Source organism: Zalophus californianus, chromosome 8, assembly GCF_009762305.2.
Source record: "Zalophus californianus isolate mZalCal1 chromosome 8, mZalCal1.pri.v2, whole genome shotgun sequence".
Taxonomy (NCBI): Eukaryota; Metazoa; Chordata; class Mammalia; order Carnivora; family Otariidae; genus Zalophus; species Zalophus californianus.
The window spans coordinates 30,696,165-30,715,648 of record NC_045602.1 but is presented as its reverse complement, the minus strand read 5'-3'; the positions used below and the strand labels follow the sequence as shown (position 1 = coordinate 30,715,648).

The 19,484-nt window shown below is 40.1% G+C and overlaps 1 protein-coding gene across 3 annotated transcripts in view; it reads left to right on the top strand.

Annotated features, from left to right (window-relative positions):
- Positions 1-19,484, top strand: part of EIF2AK2 (eukaryotic translation initiation factor 2 alpha kinase 2) — a 34,404-nt gene that overhangs the window by 11,725 nt on the left and 3,195 nt on the right. For 2 of the 3 annotated variants that reach the window (XM_027622539.2, XM_027622540.2), the window contains exons 9-15: positions 1,086-1,148; positions 2,763-2,885; positions 6,503-6,622; positions 8,403-8,583; positions 12,755-12,883; positions 18,311-18,412; positions 19,406-19,459. In XM_027622539.2, the coding sequence (XP_027478340.1) occupies positions 1,086-1,148; positions 2,763-2,885; positions 6,503-6,622; positions 8,403-8,583; positions 12,755-12,883; positions 18,311-18,412; positions 19,406-19,459 (772 nt within the window). Of the gene's footprint in view, positions 1-1,085; positions 1,149-2,762; positions 2,886-6,502; positions 6,623-8,402; positions 8,584-12,754; positions 12,884-17,930; positions 18,264-18,310; positions 18,413-19,405; positions 19,460-19,484 lie in introns of those variants that run through there. The other variant, XM_027622541.2, reaches the window with a different exon arrangement.

Here is a 19,484-nt window from a genome sequence, read left to right as displayed (position 1 = left end):
GTGGAATTTCAGAGGTAGAAAGCATGGTTAAGGATCCCAAAAAGCTTGAAATCTATAAAGAAATGATTTTACATATGTAGAGAAATCTTTGAATGTATGTACACACTGCACCGTAGATGAAAGGGCCTGTGGGGATCACTAGAGTCATTGGTTAAGGGCATTATTTTGGAAGAGGTTGACAGAAGTGAACTTGGAGAGGCACTTTCCAGAGAACTGCATTATTTTGGAGACAGGCAGGTAGGGTAGGGATGGTGTAATGACTTGGGTAAGAAGAGCAAAAGATCCAGTGTTATATAAATGATGGTGGATTGGTTTCTCAAATGGAAGAGAAAAACAAGGACATAACCGTAAGTCATCAATGAGGGTGTGATGGCAGTAGGAGCCATTATGAGCCACCAATATATTCTGAACCGTAGGAGATGTGTCAGGGAGGGATGATTCCCGACGTGGGTGTTTGGGTGGAGAGAAGAGAGGTGTGTGTGTGTAAGATGATCCAGTTGTCAGCCATGGTTATCATGGCAGTGACGAGGGATGAGAATATGCAAGACAAACTGTATGGGAAGAGTGGACAGGGTTTGAGGGAACAGAGTTCCAATAACTGGGTGACGAAGAAGCCAAGGAGGAGGAGATACAGACAGGAATCATGGGCACTGATGGGGTTAAGGAAGTTCAAGACTTGAGGGCTTAGGGGGAAGATAGCAATTGGAATATGTTTAGTTATCAGCGGGGTTTGAACTTCCAATAGCCGCGTGGCTCACAACTAGCCAGGAGTGAAGTACAAAGACCAGAATGATGGTGCAAGGAGATCTATTTCCTTTGGTTTTGAGGCTGTAGGGAAGAAAGAAGAGGTGGCACACCAACAGTGAATGTGTTAAGGCAAAGAAAAAAAAAAAAGAATCAGGAAAGGAATGAAAAATTATTAGTGGACAGAGGAGAACTGTCAGTATATTGTTTTATAAAGAAAGGTTATCGCTTTCTACCTTGTAATTCTAATAGTTGACTCAAAATATAAAAAAACTAGCGCATGACATAAAGTTGTATTTTATTTGAGTTTTATTTGCGTTTTATATTCTCTTAAATTTTAGAAGTTTGGCACCTAACTTTAACTCTCCTGTGACCAAAGAAAACAAGTACACTGTGGACGCCAGGTAAGAGGGAAACTTGTAAAAGAAAATCTGTTTAAAGATATGTTTGCGCGTTCGACAAAAGCTTCTGAAGGGACTGTTGTACATCAGCCAGGTTAAATTCTATTTCTCCCTGAACAGTTAATTTTTTTAGTACAGTCAGACTCCCAAAGAATCATTGTCTCTTGGAGAGGTAATGTTTAGATGAATCCAAACAGAATGTGGTAAATGTAGATCTGTGTGATACTAATGTGAGTTTTTCTGACACCCATGGAGGTTTTTATATTGAAGGTAAATATTTCTGTAAACCAGTGATTTTTTTTTTAAAAGACCCCTGAAGGAATCCGAATAGATCCACTCGAACCTGTTTTCCATTTTCCAACTCCATTCCGGATTTCACATTGAAAAAAGGTTCCTCTTGTGGTAGATTATGTGTTTGGGTTTGAACAAAATATCTAAAACAAATGTGAAGCCTATTTGCAACAGGAAGACATTGAATACAATTGTAAAAAAAAATAATAAAGAATCAACAAACATTTAATAAGTACCTCATATATACCTGGCACTGTGTGGGGCATCGGATTTTTAGTGGGAACAAACAGAAACAGCTTCCGCCCTCACAGTTTTATGGGGATGATAGTTATGTGAGAAATCTGTAATTACAATCTATGGTCAGAGGTCTCAAGGGAAAACAATGACATGGTAAGAAATGGAAATAGTACTGTTGGGGTTAGTGTGAGGGGTGAGGCAAAGGCTTTTTCTGGGGTCACCCATGTCGGGGCGCCTGGAGGTGGGGTCTGTGGCTTCGTAAAAGCAGAACATGTGGGAAAGTGAGGGTAGGAACGGTATGCGAGCGTTCAAGGGGAAGACGCTGTGTGCTTGGAGTGCGTGAGCAAGGGTGTGGTGCCATGAGACAAGCTGGGGAGGGAAGCACGAGACCCCTTTTAGGCCATCTAAGGACTTTCTGGGGTTCGCTGAAAGCAAAAAGAGGCTATTGGAGAGTTTAGGCAACAGAGAGACAGGCTCAGAGTTTTTCACCCTGCTTGCTGCGTGGCTCATGGATTGGAGCAAAGGAAGGAGACTTGGGAAGTGGAGTGTCCGAGCTAGCCCGGTTCTGTAGTGGCTGACGAGGGCTTGGACTGGTGTGAAGATGTTGGAGATGGGGAAAAGTGGGCACACACCAGTGATATGTTTGGGGAGTAGAACTGACAGGGCTTAATGATGGAATGTGGGGCAGGAGAGAGAGGGGAAAACCAGGTAGTTACAAACGTAGGTAGGCTCAGAGACCATGCTCATTTCTCTTATGACAGCTTGGTGGTAGCTGGGGAACCAAATATGGTGCTTCCTTCTGAAGTTTTACACTTGAGATAAGCATCTTTATCATGGCTTTTGTGCAGCCAGAAGTTGAATGTCATTACTAGGGTGATTTGTTACAATGGGAGCATGAGCAGGAGAAACTATGACTTTGTGATTCAAGAGTTTCTGTGGAGTGAACTCTTCTTATATAGAAGGGTAGAGCCATGTTTGTTATTCAGTCCGTTGTGCCGGTGACGTTAAGGGGAAGTGAAAGTGTTGGGTGGGGGTGGGGGTGGGCCATGACCACTGAACTCAGAATAACAGTGGCATTTTTCTTTTCAGGTTTGCTTGTGATTTTACAGAAATAACACCTATTGGCTCAGGCGGATACGGTCAGGTTTTCAAAGCAAAGCACAAAATTGATGGGAAGACTTATGTTATTAAACGTGTTAAATATGATAAAGAGTAAGTAGTACATGTTTGTTTCTTTGAATGGGAAGGTGTGTGAACGTGCATGATTCTTTTTTTATGTCTCTCTCTTCTTCATTAGCAGATTATTTACTTTTTTCTAGTCTTCCTTAAAAATGTCACTCATCAGGAGCTTGGCTTCCTCTGACATAACCTCACTTTGTTGTGGTTATTTCAGTAAAAAATTTGGATAGACCATTGATCATTCTTTTGATTCTGTCTTGATGAAAACTGAGGTTATAGAATCACCTAGCTTATAGTGACCTTTGAGATTTTCTGGTCTCCTCTCTTTATTTTACGATTAGGAGACTGAGACCCAAAGAGGCAAACTGATTTGTCAAAGTAAAACCTAGTTGGTAACTATCCCATTTGTCTATTATTGCATAATACACCACTCCAAAATAATAGTGGCTGAAAAAGAACAAGTTATTATTATCTGTCACTGTCCTGTGATTGGTTGTGCTCATTGGGCCATCCTCATCTGGGATCTGTTATGCTTTTGTAGTCAGAAGTCATCAGAAAGCTTGGGGGTTAAGCATCTGCCTTCGGCTCAGGTCATGATCCCAGGGTCCTGGGATGGAGCCCTCTCACTGGGGAGCCTGCTTCTCCCTCTCCCTCTGACCCTCCCCCTACTTGTGCTCTCTCTCTCTCTTCCCCACTCCTGCCTCTTTTTCACAAATAAATAAATAAAATCTTTTTAAAAAAAGAAGTCATCAGAAAGCTTGGCCAGGGATGGTTGTCACCCATGGCTAGCAGTCGAGCTGGCTGTGGGCTGGAAATTCAGCTGGAATTGTTAATCAGAGCGCCCCCACATGGCTTCTTCATGTCACCTGGGCGTCTCACAACTTAGTGCCTGGGTTCCAAGAGCGATTGTCCCCAGAGCAAGTCATCCCAAAAGGGAACAGCAGAAGCTACTTTTGACTTAGTCTTGGAAGTTCCACATTATATTGGTTAAACAAAATCACTAAGGCCAGCTCAGACTCGAGGGGAGAGCAAGTAGACTCTACCTCTTAATCTGAGGAGTGGGTGCATGTATGCGGAGGAAAAGAATTGATGGCCATCTTTGGACACTACCTACTATGGTAACAAGGTGGAGATTTATTTATTTTTAAATTTTATTTTATTTAAATTCAGTTACTTAACGTATAGTGTATTATTAGTTTCAGAGGTAGAGTTCACAAGGTGGGGATTTAGAACTTGTTCTCTGGAATGCCAATCCACTGTGTTCCCACTATAACCCATAGCTCCCCGTGTTGTTTTATATATTATCTGCACCTACTGACTCCCACCCCCCACTTAGTGGATAGCAGAACTCCTTCAGAAAAGAGAGCACATGGTAAGGAGGTATTAAATCACATGCTCACCAATTCGCCAGTCTTCCTTGTTGTTTTCTGGCAGTTGTACTATGTGTAACTTACAGACCTATCCCTCAAGGTCTAGGGAAGGAGATGGGGAAGGTACACGGGCTTAGGAAAACGCTGTGAGCAGAGGAGAAGCGGGCATGGAGTCCTAGCCACTCCTCGTCTCAGCCAAACAAACCTCCTGTCCCATGGACAATGCCTTGCAGTTGAAATCCCTCCATAACCACCTGGCATCAAAACAAGGCTTTCTCTTTCCACATCGTTTTGTGTGTGTGTGTGTGTGTGTGTGTGTGTGTGTGTGTGTGTGTGTGTGTGTGTTTAAGGTTTTCTTTATTCATTTTGAGAGAGAGAGAGACAGAGAGAGCACAACTAGAAGGAGAGGCAGAGGGAGAGGGAGAAGCAGACTCCCTGCTGAGCTGGGAACCTGGTGTGGGGCTCGCTCCCAGGACTGGGAGATCATGACCTGAGCTGAAGGCTTAACGACTGAGCCACCCAGGTGCCCCATTATGTGTATTTTTTTTTTAAGATTGATTTATTTATTTTAGAGAGAGAGAGAGAGAGAAAGAGCACGCAGGGGGAGGGGCAGAGGGAGAAGGACAGAGAATCTCAAGCAGACTCCATGCTGAGCACGGAGCCTGAGACAGGGCTGGATCCCAGGACCTGAGCTGAAACCAAGAGTCAGACGCCCTAACTGACTGAGCCACCCAGGCGCCCCACTTTCCACATCGTTTTCCTTGACAGGAATGGAGTATTACTCCTTCTGTTCAATTCCATTGTTTTTTTAATGGTAACACTTAACGATGATAAGGGTACAGTATCTTGGACATTTTTAGTGGCTTCATAAATTGGTATAACACAGTTAAGAATATACTTGGAATATTTATACACTACGACCCGTGGGTTTCCTGTCTGGGAACCTATTCTAAGAATAGTATCCAAATGATGGAAAAAATTATATGAAAAGATGTCAATCACAGTGTCATTTATAACAGTGAGAAATTAGAACAAACCAAATGTGCAGCAATGAGGAAGTAATTAAGTATGTTTTGTTCTCTCCCCTGCTCAATAGCTATTTTGCAGTCATTAAAAAAATGAGGCTTATATACTGAAAATATTTACACATGAAATGGTATGATGTTGGAATTTGCTTCAGAATAATCCAGGGGAGATAAGGAAGTGGGTAAGATGGCCAGGAATTAATAACTGTTTCATCTGGGTGATGGCTAGGTAGCGGTTCATGACACTATTTGTTCTAATTTTCTGTACTTTTGAAATCTTACATGAGAAAGTTTATACATGATGGTTATATAGGTTGTGTAACAAGGAAAATAGTAAAGATAACCTGTTATGTGGAAAAATAGGATAAAAACTATATACTATAATTACAAGTATATAAAAATGTGTGTAAAGAAAGATGATAAGAAACAATCCAAAATAACTGATTGTATTCGGACTGTTGATGTATGAGTACTTTTTCTTCCTTTATTCTTATAAGTTTTATGTCATGTAGATATAGAACTTTTCAAATTAAAAAATGGAATTATAAAATGTTTGCTTACCCTTTCTCACCATTGAAATCTCAAATTTATTTATTCCGTGTAGCATAGAATTATCTTTGCTCTTGACTCCACATCCCTGTAAAGCTCCCACATGTGCTGTGTAGTCTCACTTTCTCTGCATAGATGATCTCCTTTGTGTATTTTTGCTACACATTGAAAATTCTGATTTATGTTCTTTAAGGATTACCCTTGTTGCCCAAACAGGGTTTGCTTGTGAAATCCAAAGTGATTTTAACACAAGTCTAAACAAAATACGATTGTGCGATTTAGCTACACATTGAAAATTCTGATTTATGTTCTTTAAGGATTACCCTTGTTGCCCAAACAGGGTTTGCTTGTGAAATCCAAAGTGATTTTAACACAAGTCTAAACAAAATACAATTGTGCGATTTAGCTACCAAAATTTGCATGGCTGGCATTTCGGAGACCACCACAAATGACTTTTAAATTGTCTGATATTTGGAATTAATGAAGTCACCGCTTTTTGTCTTATGTTGAGCGTGAGAACAGCTATGTTTTTTTCTATGTTCAGTCTTTCCTTTTGAGTGCTCCTGGCTTCCCTTTTAAACACTCAGAGTGTGGGAACCAGGGTGACCGTTGACTAAGGGAGCATACATAGCTGTCTTCTGTTACTCAACCTGTAGTTTTTACAGGGATGTATAATGACACTTTTATGTTCCCTGTTTCTTTAAAGGAAGAAGGTAGAGCGTGAAGTAAAAGCTTTGGCAGCACTTGATCACCCAAATATTGTTCACTACTATGGTTGCTGGGCTGGGAATGATTACCATCTTGAGGACAGCATAAATCCTTCAAGGTAACTAAAAAGAATTCTCATAGCCCTAATAGGATGGAGGAAACTGTCATTTACTATGTGTGGGCCACCGGATAAGGCCGTTAATTAGTAATATCACAACCACAAACACTGTTTGAGACACTGTTATGTCTCTATTCACCAGGTAAGGAAATAACGAATAATCTTTTTGTGGCTCCTATTCCTTGCTCCAAACTTGCTTAAAAAAAAAAAAATTTTTTTTTTTTTTATTGTCCTCAGCTATTTTCAGAATCTCAGTCAATGTGTAGGCTTGCTCACATGCCACAACCTAAGACCAGGCTGTAAATGCAGCTTTGTGGAGAAAGTTTGAACATGTTACCGATGCTACAGCTGGAAGCCCCTCCTCAGCTGCCAGCACTTTTCTGCCCTTCTCAGAGGCGGAAAAAGTGGTTGGTGGGGTGCAGTCAAGAGGGTCTCTCTCTCTCTCTCTCTTTTTTTTAAAGATTTTATTTATTTATTTTACAGACAGAGACACAGTGAGAGAGCGAACACAAGCAGGGGGAGTGGGAGAGGGAGAAGCAGGCTTCCCGCTGAGCAGGGAACCCGATGCGGGTCTCGATCCCAGGACCCTGGGATCATGACCTGAGCTGAAGGCAGACGCTTAACCGACTGAGCCACCCAGGCGCCCCTCTTTTTAAAATTTAAATTTTTTTTTTTAAGTAGGCTCCATGCCCAACATGGGGCTTGAACTGACGACCCTCAGATCAGGAGTCACCTGCTCTACTGACTGAGCCAGCCAGGTGCCCCAAGGAGTCTCTCTTGAATACAGCCACACCACTTACGGTGGTGTGGTGGGCAGTGAAAATAATTTTAAGACTAGGAGCAGGTACCCCACCTGGTATCACTCATGTTTTGTCTCAAGCCCCTGACAAAGGACTGGAGGGCGGCTCTCAAGACCTGACATCTCCTTCTGAAAGTCAGCCAGTGTTTCTTGGGGGGACCGTGCTCACGGAAATCCCGAGGACATTGAGACCTGTTCATTCATCGACTCCCGACTCCAGCCCCGGCTCTGCCCCATGTAATTGAGAGCTTTTTAGTTTCAGGGGTTGCTGACCATCAGCATACAGGCAGGACTTTAGCTTTCCACAGATTCTTGGCTTTCTCTTCCTATTTTCTAGCCAACATAAGTTCAAAGAATATAAATTAATATTGAGGCCAACCTAGTTGACCTCATGACCAAAATAAAAGCATGGTTAGCAAAATCAGTCCTCACAGGTATCTCTTAGCAATTTATTGGCACTTCTCTTTGAGAACCTATCTTTACGCTATTGTTTTCGATTTGTTTTGCCCGTATTTCTCTCTTATTAAACCGTAATCCCCATGACGGCAAGGATGGTATCTAACTCATTTTTTCCTCTCTAGGTGCCTGTTCTGTGCTTTCCACAAAATAGATGTTCAGTAGGTCGATAGTAAATTAAAACGTTCCAGAATTATTTTATGTAGTAATGAACTTTGGTTTTCTTTATTGCCATTGTATTAATGTTCCTATTCCTATTAGCAAAGGGGATCAAGGATCTTTTACCATTAAAGAATGGGCAGGCTCAAACTTTATAAAATAGTTAACAGTGCTCTGGACATTTGGGAACTTATGATTTAAATAAAAAATGATGTATTTTGATTCAAGTTTATTATATTTAGATTTCTGTTTTGAGACATGTTTGGGGGTTCTTAAGGAGATAAAGTGTAATTTTAAAAAGAAAGGTTATTTTTTATAAATTTATTTTTATTGCTACATGTAACGTACTGCAAATTTTATATCCAGAGCAAAGATTAAGTGCCTTCTCATCCAAATGGAATTCTGTGATAAAGGGACATTGGAGGCATGGATTGACGACAGAAGAGGCAAGACACCAGACAAACCTTTGTCTCTGGAATTATATGAACAAATAGCAGCAGGTGTAGAGTATATACACGGCAAACAGCTAATTCACAGAGACCTTAAGGTAAATGGAAAATGTACTCTTCAGATTTGATGTGATTTAGTAATTTTAAATCTATCTTCTCTAGTTTTAGAATTGATTGACAGTCCTGAGGAAATAATATCTCTGATCCTTTAAAGTTAGAATAGATCCAGAACTTGCCCCAAATACCATTCCATGGCACCACTCAGAAGATCTCCAGGACAAATGAATGTATCTAGACAATCAGAAGGAGCCCTATAGGCAGGAGCTCATTCCCTTCTGGTGTTATCTGGCTGCTTGTCAAACTCCAGTTGCAAACACCAATAGCTTTCGTAAGCTGAACATTTCTGTGCAGATCATTGCTGTGGTTAGCACAGCCAACGGGCCGCTCTGTCTCTGCTTCTGCCGTTACTCAGGCTTGTTTGAGAGGCAGAAGGGACTCCTGTGACTGGCTTTGGGAACATGGTTCTCCTAATTTCTTAAGTCATTACTCTTGAGGGCAGTCACAGCTACTGGAGCCAGAGTCTAGAATTTTCTTGGCATCTGGTTAGACATTTCTACCCCATGATTGGAAAATTGTACTGATCCAAAACTTGGAACACATAGCATACCTTTGTATTTTTATTTTCTGCTGGCTTCCTAGCTTCTTTCATGGTCCAGATGAGCTGTTTTCCCATTTTGCCTTCTCATCAAAATGAAAGAAGGGACAGAAGAGTTTTTCATGGTGTCCCCAGTCTCTCTTCCCTATAATCTGCCTACTCCCATCACAAACTAGCCATGTGGAATCCTAACACTGAGCCTTTGTTCATGTTCTTGCATGGAACACTCTCCTGCTTGTCTTTTTTGGTCTCAATTTCTTTACGTAGCCTTTCCTGATCACTCTGGATCTGGCAGAAGCACCTCATCTCCATGGATCTTGGCTGTTTGCTTATCCCGCCCATCTGCAATAGCCAGGAATGAGGAATGAGGCGAAAGAGTTTCTTGAGAAACAGAAGCACCTGTGTATAGAGTTGTTGGGGCAGATTGGAATAATTGGCCTATAAAAGATAGTGTGTCTTTGGCCTGCCCCCAGGAGCTGGAGGCTTGAGGCCTTTGTGTAGGAATCCACCTGGTTCCATCTTTTCTTTCTTTCTTTCTTTCTTTCTTTCTTTCTTTCTTTCTTTCTTTCTTTCTTTCTTTCTTTCTTTCTTTCTTTCTTTCTTTCTTTCTTTCTTTCTTTCTTTCTTTCTTTCTTTCTTCCTTCCTTCCTTCCTTCCTTCCTTCCTTCCTTCCTTCCTTCCTTCCTTCCTTCCTTTCTTTCTTTCTTTCTTCTTTCTTTCTTTCTTTCTTTCTTTCTTTCTTTCTTTCTTTCTTTCTTTCTTTCTTTCTTTCTTTCTTTCTTTCTTTCTTTCTTTCTTTCTTTCTTTTTCTTCCTTCCTTCCTTCCTTCCTTCCTTCCTTCCTTCCTTCCTTCCTTTTCTTTCTCTTTCTTTTTTCTTCTTTCTTTCTTTTCTTTCTTTCTTTCTTCCCTTTCGTCCGTTTTTCTTTTCAAGATTTTATTTATTTGAGAGAGAGAGAACATGAGGTGGGGCGGGGAGGGACAGAGAGAAAGAGGGAGAGAAAGGGAGAAGCAGACTCCCCGCCGAGCAGGGAGCCCAATGTGGGACTCGATTCCAGGACGCCGGGATCATGACCTGAGCTTAACGGACTGAGCCACCCAGGTGCCCCTGGTTCCATCTTTCTTTAACAGTATCTTAAAGGTGCATTTTAAAGTTGGAATGTTATAAGAACTATGCTCAAAAGAATAGATTTAGAATGGCTATACCTTCACTTTGGAATAAATCATATATATACTTAAATAAAAAATTTAAGCACAGTTACTTATAAAGTAATCTGCAAATAAATGCAGACGTTTGGGTATGATTCTGGATGAATTCGTGAAACTGACAGGTACTGCCTGGCCATTCCTTTCCCTGGCACCTCTGTCTCCCACGCTGCCTGTGCCCTGGGTTACGGGGGGTTCTTCTCTCGGCTCTGTTTGCAGACAGTGTTCGCTCCAGGTCCGCAGTTGTTCAAAGGTCGGATTTTAATACTCCTGAGCCTTCGTGCCTCTCCTGACTTTTCTAGCTTTACTGCTAGAGTTGCTGCTTTCTCCCACCTGAAAGAAGATGCCAGCGAAGGCGTGCACCTTTCTCTGTGATGCTTCACACGATACCAGTTATAGGTGCTTTTTGCCAGAGAATGGTCTTTACCCCAGAAGTCCCTACTGTATAAAGTCTACCAGCATTTACCACTTTCTGTCAGAATCTGAAGAATTAGACCATCAAATCATTACATCATACATCTGAAAATTATATGTTAATTATACCTCAGTAATAAAAAAAAAGATATTACAGCAAAACGGAGGGAAAAAAAAAACTAGACGAAGATATTGGTGAGGGACATAGAGGTTTCTAGAGTGAAAGCTTCTGGAAGTTCTTTCCCTCTGTAGACCCAGGCTCTTTGGTCAGCCTCGGTCTGCAGATTCAGTCCTTTTTCCCTGTACCTCCTGTATAAAGTTTGCACTTTTTTTTTTTTTGCCTTATTATACCATAACTGATTAGACAAAATGTGACCTTATTGTTTTTCTTTTGCTTTTTTTTTAAGATTGTATTTCATTTATTTGAGAGAGAGAGCGAGAGGGAGCACCAGCAGGGAGGAGAGGGAGAAGCAGGCTCCCTGAGGATGCGGGGCTCGATCCCAGGACCCTGGGATCATGACCTAAGCCAAAGGCAGACGCTTAACTGAGCCACCCAGGCGCCCGTATTTTTTCTTTTTAATGAACTATTAACAAGTGATCTGCTATTTTTACAAGACAGTCTCATCCAGCTTATATATTTAGAAGCATCGTAAATGCAACCTCAGGGTTGCTCAGAGTCAAGTTATAGACCTCTGCGGGAGGAGCCGTTGCACTTGCAAACCCAGTGTATTCCTACATGGTAACCTGAATACTGCATTGGGAGGTTTTTCTCTCTGCACCCACCCCACACGCATCTGCAAGTTTCCGTCTTCATTATTAGCAGTAGATTCCAATCTCATTGTGAATGGTGCCACTCTAACTGCTAATTGCTGCGTGAGCCTTTTTCGGCTGTCTTCTTGGAAGCTCTCTTTGAGCCTTCTTGACTTTGTGGTCTCTTCCCTGTCAGCTCCTTTGCTAGGCCCTCTCATGAGTATTACTTACCTCCCAGAGCCTGCACGTGTACGTCAAACCCAACGTCATATTCAAAGTTGCCTTTTCAAGAATGACAGAATATGTATTTTTAAATATTTTATTTCTGAGCAGTGTCTACACCCAGCGTGGGGCTCGAACTCACCACCCTGAGATCAAGGGTCTCACGCTCCACCAACTGAGCTAGCCAGGCACCCCAAGAATGGCAAAATATTAATTTCCTTATCAACAACCTTCCTGTTTTCATGGTCTTTAGGGTGTTCATCAGTACGACCTACAAAATGGTGGAATAGGATGAACAACACTCCCTATTTGTCCCCCACCGCCCCCCGCCTTTTTCCATCTGCTTAGAGATGTACATGGACAGAAATACTTAAGTGCTAGTTATCAGCTTCCAGTTGATGTGGCCTGCCTTCAAGAACAGAGGGGGTGGGTTTGTTAAGAAGTTGCCAGGGGTCTGGAGAAATTGACATCAAGGAAATCCCCGGGAGAAATTCTGCACAGGATATCTTAACAGCTTTATTGAGAAGAGACTCATTCTGAGAATCTCAAACTTAGAGATCTGAAGGGCTTCTACTTCCATCCCCAACAGATCCTGGATTCGTATTTGTAACATTTCTACCAAGTCAGTGTCCAGCCCCACCTTGAATACTCCCTGAGATGGGGACTCTCAAATTCCCATTCTTTGGACCACACTATTAGTATATTAGGATATATTAAAGCAAGCCTTTGGTTGTTTCTATCCTCTAGTACTGTGCAGAGTGAATCCACCTTCCGCTAAGCATATCTTCAGATATTTGAAGGCAGTTATGCCCGAAGCCTTCTCTGCTGACAGAGAAGTCCTTACTTCCTCAGCTGGTACTTTAGAGACCTGGGACTAAGTATCCTGTTTTGGACTACCCGTGTAAGGGTAAATACCTTATAAGGAAATATAAAAATAGCCCTTGTTAATATGATTTGGAAATGTGATAACAGTCTGTTGAATTGGTACTTATAAATATTGGGTGTTTTTTTTTTTTTTCTGTAGCCAGGTAACATATTTTTAGTAAATACAAAACACATAAAGATTGGAGACTTTGGACTTGTGACATCCTTGAAAGACTGTGCAAATCGGACAAGTAATACAGGAACTTTTACATACATGAGCCCAGAGCAGGTGAGGTCCCTTTCCTTTCTATGTATTTTTCACTTCTTTTGTATTTCTAATTATAGAGATAATAGACACCTCTTAGTAAAACAACAAAGAAGCATATAGAACAAAAATGGAAAATTCCCTTTAATATTCTTTTCTACTCTTCTCATGGAGTCTGTTGTTTATCGTTTTAGATAATTTTCTGTGAGTTATAAACATATATAAACACAGATATATATGTATATAGAGACTTTTTGCATAAAGATATAAGGACATGCTTTTACAAAGTTACTGTAATGTTATTTTGCGCCTTATTTTTTTTCATTCAACAATGTATCCTAATCTTTCTATATCAGCACACGTGCATCTGGCACATCCATTTTAGCAACTGTATTGTATGCTGACCTATACCATCATTTATGTAACTTTCTTATTGATGCGTATTTATTTAGGCTGTTAGCAAGTTTTTATGTCCCCCCCCTTATCTTTGACTCTAAAAACAAGTATTTCCATGATCATCTATGATAGGTTCGTTCAAGTGAAATTACTGAATAGAATGACAAGTGCATTTCAAACTTGGCCAATACTGTGACATTGTCATCCCCCAAAAAGGGATTCTACTATGCCTTCCTCCCAAAGTGTTGGAGAATGCTGCTTTCTCCTTCCCATTCCCAATCAGACTAGGGTGCTAGCAGACTGCAGTTTGGGCCACTGTGATGAATGAGGAGTATCTTGCTGGTTCAGTTTGCATTTTTCAGATTTTTAGTAAGGTAGACCATCTTTACATGTATTTACTTACGATTTTTCTGCAGATTCTATGTGTACTTTCCTCATTTTTCTTAATTAGGTTATCTGCTCCTAATTTATTTGTAGGGAATATTTATATATTTCAGTGACTGATTCTGTATCTGTTAACCATATTGCAGATTTGTTCTCCTTGATTGTTCCTTATTTCTTTGTTTATGATGTATCATGGAAGCTTAAATTTTAAGTTGTCATGTTTATCAGTATTTTCTTTATGGCTGCTGGGTTTCTCATTTTTATTTTGGAGGCCATTTCTCCCACATTACAAAAATATTTTGTGTTTTTACTTTAATTGAGCCTAACTTGAATTAGTTTTTGTATACATCTGAGGAAGGTGTATACCTTGATCTTCCTCATGTGGATATGCAGTTGCCCATCACCATGTATCAGATAGTTCATGATGTAAGCTTTTATTTTAAGGAAAATTCATAGAAACAAAAAGTAGAACAGAAGTTACTAGGGCCTGAGGAAGAATGGGAAATTGTTTAATGGTGCAGTTCTGTTTGGGATGATGAAAAAATTTTGGAAATAGATACCGGTAATGGTTGTGTGATATTGTGAGGGTACTTAATGCCATTGAATTGCACACATAAAATGGTTAAAATGATAAATTTTATGTCTATTTTACCATAATAAAAATGGTATTTGTAATCAAAACAGTATGGTGGTGGCACAAAAATAGGCATATAGATCAATGGAACAGAATAGAAAACCTAGATATGAACCCACAATTATATGGTCAATTAATCTTTGACAAAGCAAGAAAGAATATCCAATGGGAAAAAGACAGTCTCTTCAACAAATGGTATTGGAAAAATTGGACAGCCACATGCAAAAGAATGAAACTGGACCACTTTCTTACACCATACACAAAAATAAATTCAAAACGGATTAAAGGCCTAAATATGAGACTTGAACCTATAAAAATTGTAAAAGAGAACATAGGCAGCAATCTCTTTGACATCAGCCATAGCAACTTCTTTCTAGATGTGTCTCCTGAGGCAAGGGAAACAAAAGCAAAAATAAACTATTGGGACTACATCAAAATAAAAAAAAAAGCTGCTGCACAGTGAAGGAAACAATCAAGAAAACTAAAAGGCAGCCTACGGAATGGGAGAAGATATTTGCAAATGACATGTCCCATAAAGGGTTAGTATCCAAAATATATAAAGAACTTATAACACTCAACACCCAAAAAACAATCCAATTTAGAAAAATGGGCAAGAGATATGAATAGATATTTTTCCAAAGAAGACATACAGATGACCAACAGAGACATGAAAAGATGTTCAACATCACTTGTCATCAGGGAAATGCAAATCAAAACTACAGTGAGATCTCGCCTCACACCTGTCAGAATAGCTAAAATCAACAACACAAGAAACAACAAATGTTGGTGAGAATGTGGAGAAAGGGGAACCCTCTTGCACTGTTGGTTAGAATGCAAACTCTGGAAAACACTATAGGAGTTTCTCAAAAAGTTAAAACTAGAACTACCCTGTAATCCAGCAATCACACTGCTAGGTATTTACCCAAAGAATACAAAACTACTAATTCAAAGGGATACATGCATCCCGATGTTTATAGCAGCATTATCTTACAAATTATGGTAAAAGTCCAAGTGTCCATCGACTGATGAGTGGATAAAGAAGATGTGGGAGACACACACACACACACACACACACACACACACACACACACACACACACAGAGGAATATTATTCAGCCATAAAAAAGAATGAAATCTTGCTATTTGCAATGATGTGGATAGAGCTAGAGAGAATTATGCTAAGCAGAATAAGTCAGAAAAAGACAAATATATGATTTCACTCATATGTGGAATTTAAGAAAACAAATGAGCAAAGGGGGAAAAAAGAGAGAGGCAAACCAAGAAACAGACTCTTAACTATAGAGAACAAACTGATGGTTCCCAGAGGGGAGGTTGGTGGGGGGATGGGTGAAATAGGTGATAGGGATCAAGGAGTGTACTTGTGATGAGCCCTGGGTGATGCATGGAGGAGTTGAGTTACTATATTATATACCTGAAACTAATATTACACTATATGGCAACTAACTGGAATTTAAATAAAAACCTAAAAGAAATGCTATTTTATCATACATGAAATTCCCACACACTCATGGATCTGTTTTTAGATGCTCTTCTGTCCAAATGACTTATTTTTATCTTTTTCTCTTTAATATCATACTGTCTCAGTTATTATAGCATTATAATATCAGTTTTAGTATTTGGACAGCAGGACCTCCCACATTCTTCATTTTAAAAATGTTCTTAGTGTTCACATTCACTATTGCATTTGAACTATAGAATCAGCCTGTCATGGTCCATCACTGGTGTTGAGATTTTTGACAGAAACTGCGTTAAATTTAAGGATTCAACTGAAGAGAATTGACATTTTTATATATCTGAGACTTCTGCTCCAGGAAATGGCAGGTTTCTTCCACTTATTCAAGTCCTCTCTCAAGTCAGCCTTGGTCAGGCAGTCTCACGGTAACCAGTGACTCCCAGTCTCCTCGTGGCATACAAAACACCAAAGATTTATTTCTCGCCCATGTGATGTGTTGGCTGCGATCTGGCTGTGGTTTTGTTCCACGTGTTTCCTTCATTCCAGAACCCAGACTGAAGGAAGCACCCTGTCTGGGTCATTGCTGTCCTCACAGCTGGTGGCGGTGGTAGAACCTCGTGATGACTTGGGTGGGCTCTGCCCAGGAGCGGCACACATCACTAACCATCATGGCCCTGTGTGAATTGCATGGCCCACCCCAAGGGGTGGAGATGGCAGGTGTCATCCTCTTACTGGGAGGCCAGGGCACAGCCGGGGGCAATGATAAACCTACCTTAAGGCCATTTTTATATTCTTCAATGAAGTTTTAAAATATTTTTTTCTTCATGAAGACCACTTATATTTTCATTTTTTTGACCACTTATATTTTTAAAGCATTTCCCTCAATATATGTAGTGTTTTGCTGTTAAAACGGGACTCCTTGTATCTAATTGGTTATTAGTAAGTCTATTGATTTTAAAACATTTATTTTTAATTGTGGTAAAATACACATAACATAAAATTTTCTGTGTTAGCCATTTTCAAGTGCACAGTTGAGTGGCATCAAGTACTTTTACGTTGTTGTGCAATCATCTCCACCATCCCTCTCCAGAACGAACTCTTTTCATCTTGCAAAGCTGAAACTCTGCACCCATTGAATAGCTCTGCGTTCCCCTCTCCCCCAGCCCTGGCAACCACCATCCTACTGTCTCTATGAATTTGTCCACTCTAGATATCTTGTGTAAGTAGAATCATAGAGTATTTGTCTTTTTGTGACTAGCTTTTTTCACCCAGCATAATATCTTCAATATCACCCATGCTGGAGCAATATGTCAGAATGTCCTTCCTTTTTAAGGATTAACAATATTCCGTTGTATGGATAGACCACATCTATTCATCAGTCAGTGGATTCGTGGGTTGCTCTACCTTTTGGCTCTTGTGAAAATTGCTGTTATGAACCTGGTCGTACAGCTATTGATTGTGAATGTTTGTCTTATATATAGATTCGCTATTCCAGTAGCTTATATTTTTTGGTTGACAGTTTATTGTCTATTTTTCATCTTTTTGATGTTTGAGAGTCTAGAATGGAGAGGAAATCCACCTGTTCCCTTTGGGGACCGTGCGGCACAAAGACATAATTTAAGCTTTTTGTGGAATGTGAAAGTGGGAGACAATAGGTGGCTAATGGCCCCCCTTTAACTCGCACTCTATTAAATATCTCCTGCACCCTGTATTGCCACCCTAAAAATATTTTTTAAAAATTCATTCATCATTGTGCTTTTCATTTTCTTAGTGGTTTTTAAATTAAAAATCATTTTATTAGGGCATGATTTATACACCATAAAATGTACATATCTTAAATGTACATTTTTTTGACTGGTTTTTTGAAACCCAGAAGCCTATGAAAATGTAGAGCATTATCCTCACCTGTGAGAATTCCCTCAGGCCCTTTCCAGTCCATCCCTCCTTCCCAGAGGCAATCAGTGCTCTGATTTCTATCACCACAGATTAGTTTTCCCTGTCTTGAGCTTCATATGAATGGAATCATACTTTATGTACTTTCTTGTATTTGATTATTTCCCTCGAAGTAATGTCTATTGGAGAACTTCTAGTCGTTGCTTATGCCAACAGATTATTCCTTTTCGTTACTGAGTACTATTCCATTGCCTGAAGAGGCCACAGTGTGCTTATTCATTCTCTTGCAGATGGACATTCGGATTGCTTCCAGTCAGAATATTAGAAATACATCTTCTATGAACATTTGCATGCAAGTCACTTGTGAGAAATATTTTAGCTATTTTACCTGCTGCATCTTCCTTAACACCACAGTCAAACTCTGAGGTTGGAACTCTTGTTATCCCCATTTTTATGGTTGAGATTATTCTACCCTTGATGGTTCATTTACATGGGTGATGCAGCTATTTAGTGACAGATTGGAACCAGGGCAGTCAGACTCCACAGATGTTGCTAACAAACATGTAACATGATAGAAGATATTTGGTCAAATAACTTTTTTTGGCTTCAGAAGAACTTGGATATTTATATTGGGTGAGTAACGAATGTAAACATATCTTGGTCTCTTTAGATTTCTTCACCAGAATATGGAAAAGAAGTGGATATCTTTGCTTTGGGGCTAATTCTCGCAGAACTTCTTTACATATGTCCCACTCTTTCAGAAACAATAAAGGTAAATAATCTCACAAAAATAATTAAGCAACAAAAATTATTAACAGTCATTTCCAAAGTGCTGCTACAATAATTACCCTCATGGGAGGATCGGCTTGAATATATTCGTGTTGACCAAAAAGGAAATATGGATTTTATCTTTTCCATGTTTGGGCAACCAAAGCTTTTTGTTTAAGACCAAAACCTTTGGTCTTCTTTGAGAGGTATGTACAGCTCATAAAGCTACAGCTGTTTCTTTTTTGAGTCAGTCAGTAAACTTTTATGGATTGCCTGCTTTGCAGAAGACACCGTGCTAAGTGCTACAGGGTTATAAAAATGAATAAGCCTTGTTCTCAAGGAGCTTATATTCTAGAAAGGAAAATAAGAGAATGCCATACATGTTTTGGGAGAAGACATGAAGTTTTGTGGAAATGGCTAGGACAGAGATCTTGCTAGCTAGAGGGATTTCGGTTTCATGGAGGTATTTAAGCTGGGCTTTGAAGGACTGGTTCGCCTCTAATGGTCCAAAATAGAAAGAAGGCAGATCCAGCCTTCAGACAGCAATGTGCAGAGTGTGGGAATAGCAGGCAGTGGCATTTTTATTGGAGTATATAAGTGACAAGGAAGCGAGGGTTGATGGCACTGGAAAGACATGCTGGGGCTAGATGAAGGCAAGGTGATGGACTTTCTTATGGAGGCAGTGGGTTGCCGCTAAAGACATTAGGCAACAGGACAGCTTGGTCTGAAGCTCAGTAAAGGGAACTTGCCTGGAGCCAACAGCCGCCTCTGTACACGGGGTAATGAAAATACCTATCACATAAGATTCCAAGAAGGATGAAGGGAGATAATGCATATGATGCTCTTAACACTTCAGCATATCATGATGTTAAGGATGGGGCAAGGTGGGAGAAGGGGAGTCCTGTGTGCTTCTTGGCTAAGAAACAAGTTTGGTTTTCCTCCCAAGTGAGTAATCTCCTAATGACTATATATATATATATATATGTTTTATTTTCAGATTTTTAAAGACCTAAGGACTGACAAGTTCTCAGATATGTTCGATGACAGAGAAGTAAGCACTTGAAAATAATCAGAAT